Source organism: Meleagris gallopavo, chromosome 11 (assembly GCF_905368555.1).
Source record: "Meleagris gallopavo chromosome 11, MGAL_WU_HG_1.1, whole genome shotgun sequence".
NCBI classification, from domain to species: domain Eukaryota; kingdom Metazoa; phylum Chordata; class Aves; order Galliformes; family Phasianidae; genus Meleagris; species Meleagris gallopavo.
The window spans coordinates 18566473-18585368 of record NC_139414.1 but is presented as its reverse complement, the minus strand read 5'-3'; the positions used below and the strand labels follow the sequence as shown (position 1 = coordinate 18585368).

Below are 18896 nucleotides of genomic sequence, written 5' to 3'. Positions count from 1 at the left end.
ACAAGTGTTTGTATAGAATTTCCTCTCTGTTCATTTCCATTTAGGAAGGAATAATAAGGATGGGGAAAAGATAGGAACTTTGTAAGAGGAAACCCAGGCAGGGTTCAAAGTCAGGCTGCCCCTGGTAGTGCCTTCATCTTGCCCAAGTGTTGGCATGCCTTTTATCAGCACAGCTGAATGCTTTGCAAAGCAATGCTGAAAGCAGCAGCTAACCCAGAATGCACACCTGATTTTCCCCTCCTGAGCTTTCTCTTGTGACTGAAGTGGGATCCATGCATAGGGCTGAGGTTTACTCCTTGCAGACCTGGCTTGCTTTCCAGCTGATGGGATTATCATAGCTTTTTTTTTTTTTTTTTTTTTTTAAAGGAATGTCAAAAAGCTGAGTCAGCCATACTGCAGCTATTCAGATCCCCAGTCTTCTTCCTCCTTAAGGATTGCTTACCCGGGCTCTGTGCAGTCAGATGAAGATGAGTTGTTTGTTCTGGCAGAAGCACAGGCAGTCTGTTTTCCCCTACATGTATACAACTAATTTCAAGTCACTACTGTTCTAGCTAGTGATAAAAGAGCTATCTTAAGCTTTTCACAGAACACAGTGACACTGTTAAATCAGCACAGCATTTTGATTAGCAGAAAGATGAGAGCTATATGGCTTAATGGATAAAAAGGGGAGAAATCCCTTATGTAGCTTAAACTTCAGTTTCAAAGCAAATAGGAAGCCTGGTCTTTCTGTAAGTTACCAGTTTTCACCTTACTGCTGTTCCAAGGCTGTTCAGTATTGGCAATAGGTTGCACTCTTGGAGTGAGGAAGAAAAATTGCTTTCATGCCTTGTTGCTTGCAGGGTCAGACCTCTTGTCACAGCCACATAACAGGAGGCTGTGGGGTCACAGCTGTCAGGCGTAGGGACGTGGAGAATGTGCAGGCTCTGGTTCTTCCACCTGCAGGAGCTCTGATGCTCACCCTTGGGTCTGTGTCCCCTGTCTTGCAGCCTTGCCCTTGAAAGCAGCACTTGTGTCTTGACTGCTTTGTCCTTGGGACTGGTGGGGGCCTCCCAGGCTCTGCTGTGCCTTGCACATCCTCATCTCATCCTTCCCAAAGGCAGCAGTCCTTATGATGCCAGGAAAGTGGGAGCCCCTCAGCCTTCTCCGTGCACATTTTTCTCAGCATGGTGACAGAACCCAGCCCAGGGCTCTCTTCTGAAGTTTTCCATTCTAGTTTTTATGAGATCTTTTCATCAGCTGTGTCTATGCCTCCTTTACCAGGGTACTCTCAGTAGCTGCTGTCAAGGCTGATCCTGAACTTAAACGCCTTCTGATGCCTAAAGCTTCCTGGTAACTTCCAGACTAAATTTATGTATAATGAATTTATGCCCATTTGTTCGAAGGCCAAGATGGTCTTTCAACCAGAATAGGTTTGCTCCCTTCTGAGGCTTAAATCTTTACTGTGTTTGTCAAGAGCGGTCTCTGAACAATAGAGGATAAATATATTTACTAGCTGACACCTTAGTGAAAGTGGCTGCAGCGCTCTGGAATTCATCATTTGCAGATGCTCTGACCCTGCATGGTGTTCCTGGGATTGCTTTACAATGCCAAATGGCCTTAGGCTGCGCTCTACATGGTGGCATCCTGGCACAGCACTTTCCTGAAGATACTGCGATGCAGCCAACAGAATGCAAAGTGATGCAGATGTGGGCAGATCAGGTTCCTCATGCTAACAGATGCCCTTTCATTCCAACCACTTCATATGCTAACTGTACTCAGCACTGGTAAGGCCACAGCTTTAGCATTAGGGCCCCTCACTACAAGAAAGACATTGAGGCACTGGAGCGTGTCCAGAGAGAGGCAACAAAGCTGTGAGGGGTCTGAAGCACAAGTCTGATATGGAGAGACTGAGGGAACTGGGATGGTTTTGTCTGGTGAAAAGGAGGCTCAGGCAGGACTTCATTGCTTCCTGCAGCTCCTGAATGGAGGTTGTGGTGGGGAGTCAGTCTCTGCTCCCAGATAATATTGATAGGATGACAGGTGATGGATTCAAGTTTCATCAGGGGAGGTTCAGGTTGGGAATTAGGAAAAAAGTATTCTGAGAGTGGTGGTGCACTGGCACAGGCTGCCCAGGGAGTGGTGGGGTCACCAACTCTGGGGCGTTCAAAGACTGTAGGGATATGGCAGTGAAGGATGCGTTCAGAGGGTGTGGTAGGATGGGTTGGGCTTGGTGATCTTAGAGGTCTTTTCCAACCTTACTGGTTCTATGAACTGTGGGCTGATGAGCAGTAGTGAAAATTGTATGCAAAGGAACTTGAGAGATGCTTAAATTACAGCTGGCCCCGCTCTAGCTTATGGCTTTCTCTGAACCAAAGAATTTGGTTGGGTACATCCTCAGAGATGAACTCCCATGGAATCCCAGGTAGGCAGAGGTAAATCCCTCTTTCTGTGCTCTTGTGCCCAGCAATGCTATTCACGACCAACCTGTTTATGTACCCATATGGTGTTCTGGGGGTATTTGACAGAGCATATATTCACTTAAAACACATGGGGGACTGGAAGGTGAGGAATGCTCAGAGAGCAAGCTGAAATAAATGGCAGGTTATGCCAACAAAAACCGAGTCTGTATTTCCAGATATTGCTGAACGTCTGTGAGCTGCAGTGGGCAGAGTACGTGCTGCACCATTAACAGTTCAGCTGAGACCAGTGACTCCAGTGAGGTGACAGGAGCGGTGCTAAGCTTAGTTTAACACAATCTGCAGAAGCAGCTCTGCACAGTTGCTATAACACCGTGTTAAACTAGGCTAAACTCTGAATGCTGCCATAGTCGCTGCTTTTGGAACTGCTCTGGATTCAATCTGTCAGAACGTTCCTCTCCTTTACAGAATACATAATCTCATTTAAAATCATCTCGTTTCCTGAAAGCTTCTCAGTGTGGGGAAAAAAGGCTGACACAGTTCCCTCTTGCCTGCTGATGTAGTAAACTAACTGATTGCTTATCTGCAGTAACACTGACCACCATTTTTATTTTCTAATATTTGTGAACATCTTCTAGTCTCGTACTGTTCTCTTAAATATGGGCATTTTTATGTACTGCTTCTTAAAAAGTTTCTGAAAGTGTACTTTTTAAAGGAGTGTCTGGGTTTTTTTTTTTCTTTTTTTTTTTTTTCTGTTAAATCTTCACCTTAACTTCTGGGGAAAGATAAAAACTAAACCCAACTAAACCCAACATCCTAGGTTTATCTGAATTAACATTCCTGAATGAATGAGCAAAAGCTATTTCCTCATCTTGGAGAACCGTTTCTCCCCATCCTGACGGCCGTTGGCACAGCTGCCCAGGGAATGGCGGAGTCACCATCCCTGGAGGAGTTCAGAGTCGTGGGGATGTGGCACTGAGGGACGTGGGCAGTGAGCACTGGGAAAGGGGGTTGGGCTGGGGGATTTTAAAGGTCTTTTCCAGCCTTAGTGATTCTATGGTTCTATGTGAAAATAAGTGGAGATTATTGCAATGCTATCTCAATGCATATCCAGAAGAAAGAAAGCACTTGTCCCTATTTTGTCCCTATTTTTTTTTTTTTTTTTTTTGGCTGGAGTTCAGCACAGACAACTGGTGTTTGTCTTCCCAAGCCCTTTCTGCGACTGTACTTTGGAAAAGTTTTCTTCTACCCCTCCCTCAGACTATTTTCTTGCTGTTCTGGTAGCTTCAGAATTTTACCACTAGCATCCATCTTAAGTGATCAGCAAAGTGACCCTCTTAGTCTCTTGCCTAATTCACACTGAGTGTTCTACCATTAGTTAGCTAATGATTTGTGAAATACTTTGTGATTTACCGTGTGGTCTTCAGCTGAACAGTCCTCTGTAAGTGATGTTAGCGGTAATGATGATACATGGCTAACCCCCCACAGCATTCCCCCGTGCATTTCTTTCTATGTTCAGTGGATTAAAAACTCCAGTTGCATGTTGAAACTTTTAGCTCTTGGCAGTGCAATGCAAGTGGAGCTTCCTCTCGCAGATCTTCCTCTGCCAGCAGTTTCTGTTCACACCAGCAATCTCATCAGCTGCACCCAGGCTAAATTTTTCAGCATCCCACAGTGTACACTGAGATCTTGAGTGCTTTTTTCTTTTTTTCCTGTTTCCCCCTCCCCACCAACCTTCTCAGCACCCACTTGAGAGAATGCAGAAAGCAAAAGATGCATGCGTGCATGTAGGTTTGACCCCAGGATCCTGGCCATGGCCCTCTCCTAAGCCCGACAATAAGTGCTCCTATGTGCATTGGCCTCACTGTGGCCAGTTATTTAGGGATTATTTGTGTTACTCTGGGAGAATTGGAGCTCTGCTGCACGTGGGATCATATACACAAATCTCCCACTGATTTTGGAAAACCCTGGGTATAGCTTGATATTCTTGCTACTGAGTGCTGGATTGAGAGAGATGAAGAGAAGTCATTAGAAAAACCCATGAGCGCAAGTACCTTGCAGCTTCGGAGTATCTCTCCAACCACCTGAAGACAGCAGCTTGACACAGGTGGTTCCGGAAATAGGCTGGGTTCAGAATAATGCTCCTTTAAAATAAGAGATGGGAAAGTTGAGATTTGACATTCTTCCATCATTACAAACTGATAATAACCAAACAGATGGGGATGAATCTTGCGTACTCTTCTGCATACCTCTCACTTGAGTCACACTTGATACCTCCAATGTAATGTGAACTGTACCTTCTGACATCTGTGACAAGACTTATTACAATTGTTACTGTGGTTATACCATAAATGCAGTTTCATTAGTTTTGGTTTTGTTTTTTTTTTTTTGCATTGTTATGGAAACACCTTTTAAGATGCTTCTATGGTGATCTGCTATATTGCCTTCAATTTGAACATAAGAATCTGTAATGGAGCATTGTGCTTGTTTACCCCTAGCTCCAGAAATGGGTACAAGTTGTATGACTGTCTGCTTCGAACACTGTGCTTCTAAAAGGTATTTGAATGTCAACTTGGAAGATTATAAAAGCTACTTTCTGTAGCAGTGGTAGGTTCTATGTGGGGAGACCTCTGCATGTTTCTTATACCCTTAACGTCAGATACAGTTCCAGTGTAACAAACTATAGTCAATATAAAGGGATGGAAGGTAAAAATAGGACAGGTGAAGTGGTTAGATGGGCAGGCAGAGTATCCTGGTGTGTGCAGGGGAAGGGCAGCCATGGCAGCTCCACATACATCTAATTAATTCCAACATATTTGGCTGGCTTCTCTGGTCAGCACTTCTCCTGGTGTTTAGATAAAAGATGCATAAAGCATGATCTGGGATGGGACATCTCATGTTTGACATTACTTACATGTTTTATAAAGTATTATAGTGGGGAAATATTGGTGGCAGATGGATGGTTGGACTGGATGATCTTGGAGGAATTTTCTGGCCCTGGTGGTACCAAAATGATGGTACCAACAGCAAATGCTGCAGTTCTCAGCCAAATGTGGTTCAGGTATGCAGCTCAGACAATCTAATGGTCACCAAAATTCAACCAAAAAGAAATCATCAGAAGATCAAACACTATCAGCCTTTAACGATTTGACCAAAGCTGTAATCCCTTACTTAGATGACAACTGGTACTTCTGCAAGCCATTTTAAAGGAGATTATTGCTGCTGTAAACTGTAGTCAACAGTTGATAATAGTAATATTGATTTTCTTTTTCTTTTTTTTTCTGACCAAGTTATTGGTTCCACCACAGCCAAGCAATAGCACTATGAGGGGAAAAATTAAAAAATCAATAATTCCCTGGTATTTAGCAACACATTTTTCCCGTAAGTCTTTGAGCAGAACGTACTGTGATAAGGTTATAATAAATACAGAATTGTAGTAGATTTTCTAAGAATTAGGTATCAGATCTCTGTTTTCCATCTTGATTTCTTACTGGTCTTAGAAAGATCAACTACTTCTCTTGATCTATAAATTCTAAACTAGGAAATATTATGTTGTGCTCTAATAGCTTGGACAAACACAAGAAAGCTACCTTTGAGTTCATAGCTGGGCTCTCTGTAGTCTATACGTGGAAGTAATTTTTGCTGCATTACATTTCTACCCCAAAGTAGCTCTTTGCTGTATGGATGCAGCTGCAGCTTAGTGGCCTCTGTGCAGAACAGTGCTATTTAATGCCACGTATGTACATCAGCTGTGCAGAGCTTTTCGCTAGAGCTTTAAATCTGATCCAGGTGACTTCAGGTGCTCTCGGTGTAAAGGAAAAAGCTGGATGGAAAGTGGGAAGCAAAGGAATTATGCAAACAAAGGTTAAGAGGCAAACCCTAATTCCATGAAGTTCTGCTCCAAATGGAAGCAGATGGGGACCCATCTGGGCAGGCAGCAATGTGCCAGGCTGTGCATGCTGAGAGCACGTCCGTGCTCCAGGACCCACCTCCAGCCACGGGCAATCTGATACTAGGCTGGTTAATCCAGTAATTAATTAGGAGGGATGTGCTTCAACAGGGAGGCTTGGAAGAAGAATTAGGAAGGGAAAGAGGCAGTGGACGCACCAGCTGCAGCACGCACAGGGCGATCTCTGTGTGATGTTTTGTGCTGTGGGCACAAGCACTGGCCCTTTGGTCTTTGTGTACCTCTCGGTGGAAAAAGTTTCCACAGATGTCTGAATATGGATAGCTCCTATCCTGCACAGAGGTGACTTCTAATTGACAAAACTGCAAATGAAGACTCTACGTTTGAAGATTAAGACTTGTGTTCTTGCTGGGTTAGGCCCCAATCTGTCAAATGGCTAGGTTAAAGTAAACTTGAAATAGATTTTCATTTATTTTTCATCTTCGTTGTAATCCAAAGTCTGCCTGTTAAAAGCCTTTCGTAAATCATTTGGTCAGTTTTTCTCAACAGAACACTCCTTAAGTAATGCTGTATATCAGCCTCTTTTTTGACATTTTCATTTTTTTCGTCTTGACACCTTCTCTTAAAAATAATACAGTGTTTGTCCCATTATCTTCCTTCCCAATATAAGGAGTGGGGGAGAAGCAGGCATCAACTGTCTCCATCATAGCAATTGGAGCACGTGAAGCAAAGATGCACACGTTGCTCACTGGTTTTATCTCTTCATATGTTTCCTTCCATCTTACTGCTGAGCATTAAGAAATCAGATATGGTAAGAAACTTGGATTGCTACATAAAAACTGTCTGCTAGAAATCACGCCGCCTTCTCTCCAAGGAATGCATCCTCCAAAGTCCTTCTGAATGCAATGGGGCTTTAACTCTAATCTGGCTGACGTGTAGCAGAGGCACTTTTTCAATCCCCCGCATCATTTATATTTGGCCTTTATAGGCCAAGAAAAAGTCAATGAGATGATTCTATAGATGAAACAAGTGGAAAAAATACACTTCACTACTGAAGCAGGTAACTCATTTTTCTTGCTACTACTGCAAGTAAAAGCTGGCTTGTTAGTAGAGGTACATGACATAATTTGTTAAATTGGAGTGACAGGTTTTTTCTTTATCATAGTTGTCCATGTCTTCCTTCAACACAATGTGGTCTTCTGTAACAATACACGGAGTAGTCAGTTACAGTTGACTATTAGAGAGCAATTAGGTGATTTACCAGAAGTAAGAACTCGGTGCAAAAGCAATATATGTGTCTGTTGGCATGGCAGTGCTGTGCTGCATGTCCACACATCACCTGCTGGCACAGTGACTGTGCAAAAGGAGGTGCTGAGGTGTTCACCACAGCATCAAATGCAATATTTGGCAGAGCCAGGTATTCAGCTGCTGTAGACTAACACATTGCTTTTGTCTTTGATGGATGCTGCCTATCGGTGGTGCTGGTGATCCGGCCCCAATATGCTTACAGATGAACCTGACAATTCCTGGCTGCTTTACAGTTATATCAAAGCTCAATTTTCTTCTTCCGTTTCATATACAAGTCAGGTGGCTTATTAGCTCCGGTGTAGTACTGTTCTTACATCTGTTTGTGTCTGCCATACATGTTCTGTGATCCCAAGGGCTGTATCACAGCTAGGTTAAGAGTTCAGCTCTACTCCAGGCAGTCCTGAACTTACAGTAACCAGGAATCAACTTCATCCTGTTTTCCTGCAGTTTGCATGTGCAGCTATATTGGGATTGGGAAGTTGGTCCATGGGAGTCAACTTTCTTTCCAGCACCACCGGTGCCAGTTTGTGGCTGGTACTGTGCTTTGGAGACCTCTGGTTCCCAAGGGAAGGAGCATCCTACCCTCTCTGCCCCAGCTGCTCTGTTTAAAGGAGTGACATGTAAAATCAGATAGCTTCAGTTACATAGAGGAAAAAAGCTGGAGGACAAAGAGCCGGAACCGTTCAGTAGATGTTGCTAAAGGAGAGGCTGTGCCAAAGTCTGGTTAGTGAGGCAAACCTAGCAGAGAATAGAATGTGTGAATCTCACAATTCATTAGGAATCCCTTCTAATACAGTCGTTAGCACAGGACAAAACCAATAGCTACAGAGACAGGAAAGCTTCTACCAGACTTATGTGGTTCAAGGAACAGGAGCTCTGGTACAGTGAAAAAGATTGCAGTTATGGCATCCACAGACAAGGACTTTCTGTGCACAGAAGAAAACTTCTTGTGAAGTTTCCACATCTAAACAGACAGAAAGGGAGGAAATGAGGGATCCCTATAAAGCTTTCAGACGCACAACACCTTTTCACTGCCAGTGAAGTGAAATATAACTGCCACGCTAAAAGGTTCTGCAGCAGCAATTTGCTTTGAATTGCAAGCATAAGACAAATGTGCTATAGAGGTTTTGATTCTTCAGCTGTGAAGGTGGCACAAAGGAGAATGTTTTCCTGTCCGGAACAAAAAGATATTTAAGAAAATTGTGTTTCAAAGCTCCTAAGACTTCTTAACACAAATGGAGATGCTCTGCCTTCCCTGAGTTGTTTGCATAACGTGTAGCCAACTCGCTTCCCAGCCACACTAATGTCATTTTCTTATCTTGATCACCAGCTCTTCTGATTGCTGCTATCGTGCATCTCAGCTTTTATAAAATAGCTCAGCGCTGCTGGACTCTTCCTCCAAAAAGCAACGGCATTTCTTGCAGGGCAAGATTTTTTTTTTCCCCCCAAATACTCTTTTTCTAAGTAAAATCCCACCACGTGTTGTGCAGATGAATGTTATCGCCATGTAGTGTTATTGGAGTCAGGAACATATCCTTTCCCTCAATGGTGAAAGGCTCATAAAACAGGAACTATGTCACTGACCTAGAAATAAGATAGCATTAGGAGCTGAGAATTGCAGAATTCCAAGAAATTAATTAAAAAAGAAAAGAAAAAAAGAACTACCTAGAAATATTTGAAATGCAGTGTGAGAGGGAATTTTAAACCAGAACTACTCTTCAGAAATCTTATCCAGAGCATCTCAACGGAATAGCTCTGTATTAATAACATCTCATCTATTATGTATATCGCAATATGCCTGACACAATTGTTGAAGTAATTAGGTGATGCTAATTCTTCTCTTTCTCTTCTTCTTTCTGAGGAGGTAAAGTGATTAGAAGAGTAGTTTAGGACAAAGTATACAGCCCATTACCAACTTGCCTCAGATTAGCAGCACCAACCGTTATGTTTGTCCTTTTCCTGCTTTCACATAAAACTAGTGCTTAAGTTCTATTATTTCTTCTTTTTAATGCCCAGTGACTACACTGTATGATGGCATCACTGCATTATTTGATTATTTAGTATTTCATTATCAGTGTTCTACCTGCTTTAACACAGTCCTTTTTTAAAGGTGCAAAACGCGGAACATCAGGGAATGGCATAGCTGAATATTGTTTCTTCTTTTTTTTAATCAACAAGCTGAGAATTAATCTCGATGAAAAGGACCTGATTTAACCTGCCTATAATTCCAGTACCAAGTTTTGAGGTGCCTTTCATTTTTTTTTCTGTCAGATACTGCATAAACTTTGATCCGAAATAATTATTTTAAACCTTCTAAAAGGGTTTGGAAAAATCATAGAGGGGAAAAAAAAAGTAGAGGACTGAGAACTGAATAATCTGTAAAGCTTCAGCTGCTCTAGGTTTATTTTCCCCACTGTGCCTCCCAAAGAGATTCCCTCTGTTAAGTCATCACTAAAGCAATCGCGCGCTACTTAACAGAGGTGCTATTTTCTACTTCATGCGACTCCCTATGAATTGTGCAAGAGGCATTAGAGGGCCCTGCCTTCCATCCAGCACATAAAAAGGCAGAGCAGGAAAAGCTTCACAGATTTATTGCGTTCCCTATATGCAGCCTTTCTGGAAGGGAGGGAGAGGACTGGCACTGGGTCAGACCTGTGGAGCAGCCTGAAAGGACACAGGAAAATCTTTGCTAACCCCAAAGGTTTTTTAACAGCTTCACACAGCAGCCCTCATGGTAATGAACTCATTTTCCAACATTACTTAGAGATAGCGTTAGTGAAGCATGGTGCAGTGTCTGATTGCTCTTCCTCTCTCTGGCTCTTTCATGGCATCCTGATGGAGTTTTTGGGGAGGCAGGCAGGGAGCAAAGCTTGGGGTTGCATCCTTCCTATGTTAAAGCAACTGGGTCAAGCCACATGAATGCTGTTCCTCAAATCTTGTGAGCTGCAAGGGCCGTGACAGCTGAGTCATCTGGTGTCAACGGAAATGATTTCATCTCACTTGGAGGAAAAAAGCAAATTAAAATAAAACCTTAAGAGGATGTGGAGTCTCATGGGCAAAGTCATGTATGTTGTGCTTTGAAAGAGCTTCCATCTTCAGTTGTCATGGAGTTCAGCATCACACTCTCCGATTTTGTTCAAAATTGAATCTTAACAGTTGCAGAGTTCCGTACGTGATGTACCATGAGTTGTTTTTCAGCATGTGGCTGCAGCTTTTTGAATTTCTGTGGGCCTTGGCCTTCTGAAGAGCAGACGTAATTGAGAGGCTGCACTGCTCAAATGCTGTGCTCTGCTTCAAGATTACTCTAATTTGGGTCAAAAATCCATCCGCTGATATTACGCAGTGCAGCGTAAAGCTGAAGTAGTAATCTAAGGTTTCTTAGTCAGTTCTCGCCTTCTCAGACCTTTGCTGTTTTGCCATCTGTTATAATTGAAAATTGCCTTCTGCAACCAAAAGGAAAATCTAATTTCCCAGTGAGCCATATGGGGTTATTAAGATCATTAAACCCTGGTATGCCATAACGTCTGGGCCAAAAGGACCACAGGGCATGTAAATATTGTGTGATTCATTTTATAGCTTCAAGCTGCAAGTTAGGAATTATTTTGATGGCTATCTTATGATGAAATGTGGTGGTCAAGTAGGTTACTGCAGATGCTGTTTGGTGAGGTCGACCCATGGTACATTTCCTCAGAGCTGTGACAGATAAGGGGTGGCTTTTTTAATAGTATTTCATCACAAAGGACAAATATTTTATATCAGTCTGAGAAGCAAACAGAACCCCATCAGGATCCTCATTTATGCCAGTGATGCTAAAGACAGCCTCAAATTTTGATGTTAAAAATCCCAAGGACACAATTTCCAGTTTGCAGGCAATCCCAGACTTTGCTTCTCATGCAGGATAATTCTGTCATCTATCTGCTGGTAGAAAGTGTACTCCCTTTCCTTTTTTTATTTCATTTTAATTTTTTTTTAAGACCGGGATAGCTGTCCCTTTGCAGATGCCTATTCTTGAACATTTTTAAAACCGAGCTGCTGGAATTTTCCTCTGTTTAGTTGTGGTATTTTGCAAGATTCTTGCCAAGCAAAAAGCACTTAAATATATTTGATACAGATGCGTATGAGAATATTAAAGCTGATTTTTGGTTAATGGGACTCTAGAACTAAATGCAGGAGCCGTCAAATTTACATGAAATTAAAGAAAGAATAGTTCAGTAAATGCAAATAAATGCAGAAATGAATATTTTAATTTGGATTCATGATTAATACCAAAGGATTACCAGCAAACCACTACAAGGTGGTGATGACATAAAAACTCAATGGGAATAAAAATTCTATATGCGCTATTTAACTGAGGGCAATAAGCTATTTTTAGTAGGAGACCTCGAAGTAATGCATTTGTTCTTTTTGAAAAAATATAGCTATTGATTATCTTTCAGGTTCTGCCTTTATGTTAATGATATCTCAGAATATTTTTCACTGGTATATTATGTGTATCAGTTCCTGCAATTTACAACGTAACAAATACTGTCAGTAGATTTGTTCCCATTCTGCAAGTTATTAAATGAATTATACTGAAAATAGGCATTACTGATTGCCACTTTTCTCTGAGCTATGCTGCTAAAGTTAAGAACAGACTGTTATAATTATATGTAAGACAGAAGAGTGAAGAATTTCTCCCTCCCATTTTTTTCAGCAATTCCCATCTGACTGCTTTCATTTTTTTTTTCTGTAGATCGTGATTTCTGTAGGTCATGGTTTCTGTTTTAAGACAATTGAAACCAAAGCATGTCTGAATAGGCATTGGTTTCCGTAGTATTACAAGCACTACTCCTTATTTTAGTGTCCTTGGAATTCAGAGTTAGAAAAAGAGAGATCATTGCCATTTTTCCAAAAGGTAGAGTCCAGTGAAACTCCATTATTCTCCACCAGTGTGATCTTTGAGAAGTCATGAAAAAATGTGGTTGCTTTGTAGTTTGTGTGAGGAGTGTGTTGTTTTAGGGGCTGTATCTGCCTTCCCCACTTCCTCTGCTTTGGTTACAGAGAGCTCCAACTGAAAGTAGTACAGTCCATCTGCCTGAGAGGTGTGCCCTGGAGTGCGGCCACTCATACAATCGCAGAATGGTTGGGTTGGAGGGGACCTTAAAGATCATCTAGTCCCACACCCCCTGCCATGGGGCAGGTTGCCAAACTCTAGGTCAGGCTGCCCAAGAGCATGGGCATTCAAGACACAGGATCATGGAATCCTTGGGGTTGGAAAGGAACTTTGAAGGTCATCTAATAAACTCCCCTGCAATGAACAGGAATATCTACAACTTGATCAAGTGCTCAGAGCCTGATCCAGCCTGGCCTTGAATGTCTCCAGGAATGGAGCATCCATCACATCTCAAGGCAACTTGTTCCAGCGCCTCACCCTATCAACACAGAATAGTCCTTGGAGCTAGTCTGAAGGATGCACCCCCTCATAGTGTTTGGCCCTAGGTAGGCTTTGTAGACAAAGTGCTTGGGGAAAGGATTAAAAAGAAGCGGAGTTAAGAGATGAGGATCTCGTCATTATGTCAGGATTCTCAGCCTTCCCATGGCTTCATTTGCTTGTACAAACCTAATGAACCTGCTGCCATGACAGCATCACATTGCTATTCCAGCACATTGTTCTTCGCTGCTGTCTCCTGTGAATTAGGCATAAGCATGTGCCTCCTCTTTTGGTGCAACTACTCTTTTGTAGTTACATTCATTTGAGATGATTGTGTGAAAAACTCACCCTGCACTAATTGCAGTGTCCATCGTAATACATCTTGTACAATGGAAAAAATGAACAGACCTCAGTAATGAAGTGATGCTGGCAGGACAGGCATGTGCTTAATGGAAACTACTGTTATGCCTGAATGCTAATTAAAGCAGCACAAACCCAGCAAAATCCTAACTCATTTGAAATAAATGGGAATTTCAATACCACCATGTGCAAGCATTGTTTCTGGCTTCTTTATGCGTTGGTGTGGTGCTGGCCTTTGATGTGGATCACAACTGAGCCCATGAAGGAATTATCTAATAAAAATATCTTAAAGCCATCCCTGACCTAATCTGGCTTGAAAAAGTTCAAAAGCTCGTAATATCATTACAGCCACATAAGGCTGAGTGTGTTTATATTTGTCCAGTTTCAATCTTAGGATGCCCTGAGCTATCTGAGTGACTCATCAATGTACCCCCACCTACTGCACTATCAAAGCAGCAAACGCAGATAGTGCTATTGCAGCTGCTGTCTGAAATTCTGAGAGCTAATCTGTCCTAAACATCAGCGTGGTATGTAAGTGGTGGTTTATTGATTCTTTTCTCATCATTAGACTGATTCTTCTTGCACAAGATGTATTCATAGTATTTGTTCAGGTTTTTGTTTCCAGTCTTTGCAGCCTATCTGATCGATATATTTTTTTACCTGTGTGAATGATTCAGAGCAAGATCAGGCTTCCTCAGTTTTAAGTAGCAGACTGCAAGCTTCGTCTCAGTAAAACTGGTAATACTGGAAATGTCTTCTGGAGATGGTTTGGAGGACTTGTCTATAGCAGCACCTTTACTGCAAAGCTTTGCAAGAAACAAAAACATTGTTTACTGATGTTGTAATGCATCTTTTGTTAGATAGCAGTATATTTTGTAACTGATAAATGGAGAAACCTGTCTTCTAAGTAAAATATACCCTGACCTTAAATACAGTTAACACCACAGCAATCAGTACAAATATATGGGAGTGCAAAGTAAAATGCAATGTCATCTTCCTGGGAGGGATAGCCAAGAGAGCAGATAATAAGCTAAAAGCTAAAAAGAGCTGTTAGACATGATATTTTCCCCCCATTTTCAAAATCTTAAGTCTTGTCTCCAGGCTCCTGAAATCTGTGGCTGCCTTGAGACCGAGGCTGAAGGAGGAGTCTCAAAGAGCCATTTACTTATCTCAGCGCCGCCAGCAGTGAGTGCTGCCTTAGTCCTGCAGGTAGGAAAGTAGAGAGCTATAGATGGTAGAAAGAATGAGATCAACTCTCTCTCCCATCTCAAGCCACACAGATTTTAACAGAAAGATCCTTTGTTTTAAAAAAGAATACACTGATCTTCAAAGATAAATCACCTGCTGTTCATCACAGGAAATCATTTAATCAGAAATTCACTCTGTTTCGTAGTGTGTATCATCAGAAATAGATAACTCCTTAGAGTTTTGGAGAGTCCTTAGCACCAGCAGAGCTACGGCACTGGACAGGACCACCTTTGGTCCTCAGATGCTTGTGTGTTATTACGCTGCAGGAAACCTGATTTTTGTAATGCCCGAGAGTAATAAAAAATTAGCTTTTAGTTATTAACAAAATTCAACTGTCAGCAATTAGATACAACTGTAAACAAATAGATTAAATCTAGGAGCCTTGTCTTTAAGGACAATAATGATACAGTTCTACTAATGAAAATGCAATTTAATGTCCTTTGCTTGGATAAACATCTCTAACAGGATTGTTCAGTGTGCAATGATTTCATCTGCCTAAATGACTTTGCTGCAAATCAACTTTAAAAGGATTTCTAATGAAGAAAAACAAATTTATATTTAGCTGGGTGGTTGTGCTTAATGTCTCAGATCACACTCAGACCAGAGCCGAGCACTCTGACACACTGGGATCCAAGTGCAGTCTATTGATGCTGAGTGCAGCCTCTGCTTTAAATGGGCTATAACCAAAGGATTCTCACTTGAGCCTATTTCTGCTGGTCACCAAAGTTTTAGAATGGAAGGAGGACATGGTTTGTTTGTCAAGCTCCTTGTTACTACCAAGTCTAGTTGTACTGATCAGTTTCTTGTGCTTGCTTAATTAACATCCAGTGGCTGATCTTATGGAAGTACAAACTCAGCAGTTGAGATCTCTCAAGAAGATTAAATCTGATAGGAAAACAGCTCTTTTACACATGCATCCTTCCTCCTATGTGTGATCCTTAGGAGTAGGCAGGATCGCAGACCCACACCCACTCATCTCTTACAAAGCAAACCCCATCTTTAAGATTTTGTGCCTTGGTTAGAGATCAGCTCAATTTTTTGTGGCTGTGGGTCATACAAAAATTGTCCCCCTAGTTTAGGTGTGATAAATATCTTCATTTTTTCACATCCCTTCTCTGCCAACCAAGTTACACAGTGTATGTAATGACGCTCATACATTTAAGTTTTTCTATCATCTTGTTATCAGTAGAAGTTATAAATCAGAGAATTCATCACTTTTAACTTAGCTCATGGTACCACATATATCTGCTGAAGTGTCTCTATGGGAAAGACGTGCTATATGTACCTAAAAACCAGAGAATTATGTGCACATCAGTGAACATAAAAGTATCATCAAGTTTTTCTGTAATAACACTTTTCAGCCGAATTGGCCAAGCTGTGACCTCTGCTAAATTTATGGGAATTAGAGCTTTGAGGCTACTCCCTTGACTTTCAAGTTCCTGAATGATTGTGAGAAGAAAAGAATCATTTAGTGATCTCTTCAGTATGAAGTGCCACAATTCAGAGTTTCCTTGATGCTTACTGCTGATATTGAGGAGTTATGTCTAGACCTGTGCCACCCCTCTGTTATCTTTGACAAAAGGAAAAACACACCTCTCTGTAAACCATATCTAAGCAGATAAGGGTTTAGCAAACATATTTAAGTACAGTGCAGTTGGCTTCTAACAGGTCTTCTTAGAGGGATTTTGGAGTAACACAATAACTCAATGTCTTGTCATACAAAATCAGAGCAATGTTTCAAGGGTTTTTGCTTCAGTTTGTTGACCATTTGGTTGGGTATGCTTTTTTTTGTATGCAGCATTTCTACTGTGGATCAGTGGATTTGAAGTGGACCTCTCTGCACTAGTTCCATGTAAACACCAACAGCGCACTGCAAGAGCAAAATTTGGCCTAATTTTACAGTTAGCAGAGTTATGGATATTCAAGATAGCCCTAGTATAAGGGGTTAGTGAGATGTGCAATCAATTAAGAAGCAGCACTGGCAGAAGTGTCTGGTTCTGGAAGCAATATACACACCAGTGCAGAAGGTTTTTGGGTGAAGCATCTAAATGTAGCAAAACAAGCACAAGTTCTGACAGAGATTATAAATTTGCATTTGTTTCTTCAGCCTTTATTGCATTTTTCTGGCCTTTTGCTAAAAGGACATGACTATGCAGCAGGAGCTGCTTCCTTGCACTGTCACATGTGCTGCTGGGGAGGGAAGCTGGTAAAGCGTTTTGAGATTTTCTGGGGATCCAAAGGAGGTTCTGTAGATACAGTTTGTTGTAATTCTGGGAAACCTGTTCGATTGAGAGCATGGGAAGAAGGAAGGCTGTGCCATGCACAGACATAATGAGAAGGGAGATTAGTTTGCAATTTTCATGTCTCACCTAGCAGTGTCAGGTTTTCTTGATCTTGCTGCAGTTCAATAACTCTACCTTTGAAGATCAAAAGGGATGTTGGTGTTTTTGGAGTGCTTGCTTTAAGTAAAAGTAAAAGCAGCTCCATCCCACTCCTCCATGTATCCGAAGGTCTTGTCATGAGGACATCCAGATACAGATGTAACTGAAGGGCTTGGAAAGGCACAGACTTATTTATTTATTTATTTATTTATTTATTTATTTATTTAACCATCAAAGCTTTGTTTTTGCAGAGTAATGTTACTGAATTTGATTTTAATTCCAAACCGGGATATTTGGGGTTATATTTTACCTGAGATTTTGGTACAATTTTGGATCTGCAGAAATCTTGTCAATGTCTAGAATGTTACATATGCTATGTAATTAAATAAAACAATTTAAATATGAAGCTTTACAGGCAATCTGTAATAAAACCCTGCAAGGTACTATTTTATATCCTTGACCATAAGTAGGAAATGTAACTGTATTTCACCCTTCCAAACTTAAGAGTACCTGAGAGCACCCCTGTCAGTAGACAGGAATGTTTTTCCAGAAATAATATTTAATTTTGAAATTCCTGCCAAAGGCTATTTCTGTTTCCATAGGGGCCCTTGTTACAAGTGGAGGACTCAGCTTTTATGCACATGTAATACTGGGACTTCAGGAGTCTGCCCAGCAATCCCATTCAGAGAGTTCTGATGTGTATATAGGAGATGTTAAGAATGGAACTGGTACCTGCAATCTTTTAATTAGTGGTGAACTGACACTAATTACAATTCTACTGATTTTTCAGTAAGTCAGGAATACAGCTTGCCTTAAGAAATTATATATCCAGTAGGTATCTCTCTATGTATGTGAATGTAGATACAAATATAGATTGTGGTGGTAGCAAATTTAACTCAGCAGCTGCCTGGAAAAATGAATAAATCTGGTCAAGTGAGATTCCATGGCAACTTTGAGAGCACTGGTGCTTTCCTCTGCCAGAACAAAAGGGTTAGGAGCAAGTTGGAATGCAGGAGTGACCTGCTGGCCTTGCTGCAGCTGAGTGCTTGGAATACTTATATGTTTTATTTATCCTTTCAGCAGAAGGCTGTTTAATCGCATCTCTCTCTTCTAGAGGGAACTTTTGAGGCTTTCCCTGGAGAGATTTTTAGAGTGGTTAATCAGAGGGACAAACCTGAAGAGGCAAGAGAGATTCAATTAACGCCTTGCTCCCAACCAGCCAGCAGCGCTAACCTGACGCCTTGGCTCCAGAGCAATCCAAGCGCTCGGCCTGGTGCATCAGGCACCTGGCCAGCCCAGCACTGCCTGCCTCCCAGAAAATGTCTGCTGAAGGAATGCTGCTTCTGGAAATAACTTCCAGAACCTGACTGCAGGCTGAAAACAAAGCGCTTTTTGTATATTGCTGAGCGTTCTGGTCCCTACGACTATTAAGCATATCAAAAATAGCGCAGAAAACCAGCACAACGCAGCCAGATAATGATGGTTTTGTCTGAGTGGGGGAAAAAAAATAATCAGCGTGGAGGATAAAAAGAGAGAATTTGCTCTGACTGATATGATTTCATGCAGCATAACTTTCCAGCTTCTGTTTAAAGCCTTGGTATGTAATTTCAGTCAGCAGAGCAGAAATCGTATATAAAATCGCCATCTTTATTGTTAATGAGATTTGTGTAAATAACTTTCTAAGAACATATTGAAAATATATAGTTCACTACTGAATCTGAATGCAAATGTCAGGTAAGAAGAGCTAAATTTGCTAAGCTTCCTGCAATGTGCTCAGCTGTGGGTTTTTCAAATAATATGTGCATATGATATTTCTGACATATTAGCTGCTTTATGAGGAATAGCACCAGGTTCTGTAACAGTAATGTATTTGTGGCGCATATTTG

At 41.4% G+C, this 18896-nt stretch overlaps 2 protein-coding genes across 3 annotated transcripts in view; one reads left to right on the top strand and one right to left on the bottom strand.

The window, feature by feature from the left end:
* The window catches only part of NLGN1 (neuroligin 1), a 494803-nt gene that overhangs the window by 48604 nt on the left and 427303 nt on the right, over positions 1-18896 (top strand). The window lies entirely within an intron of this gene.
* Positions 1-18896, bottom strand: part of SPATA16 (spermatogenesis associated 16) — a 72356-nt gene that overhangs the window by 42585 nt on the left and 10875 nt on the right. Inside the window, exons 3-4 of the mRNA XM_085233203.1 lie at positions 14042-14187; positions 4451-4540 (exon numbers count right to left, since the gene is read on the bottom strand). Of these exons, the coding sequence (XP_085089329.1) occupies positions 4451-4540; positions 14042-14187 (236 nt within the window). The remainder of the gene's footprint in view (positions 1-4450; positions 4541-14041; positions 14188-18896) is intronic.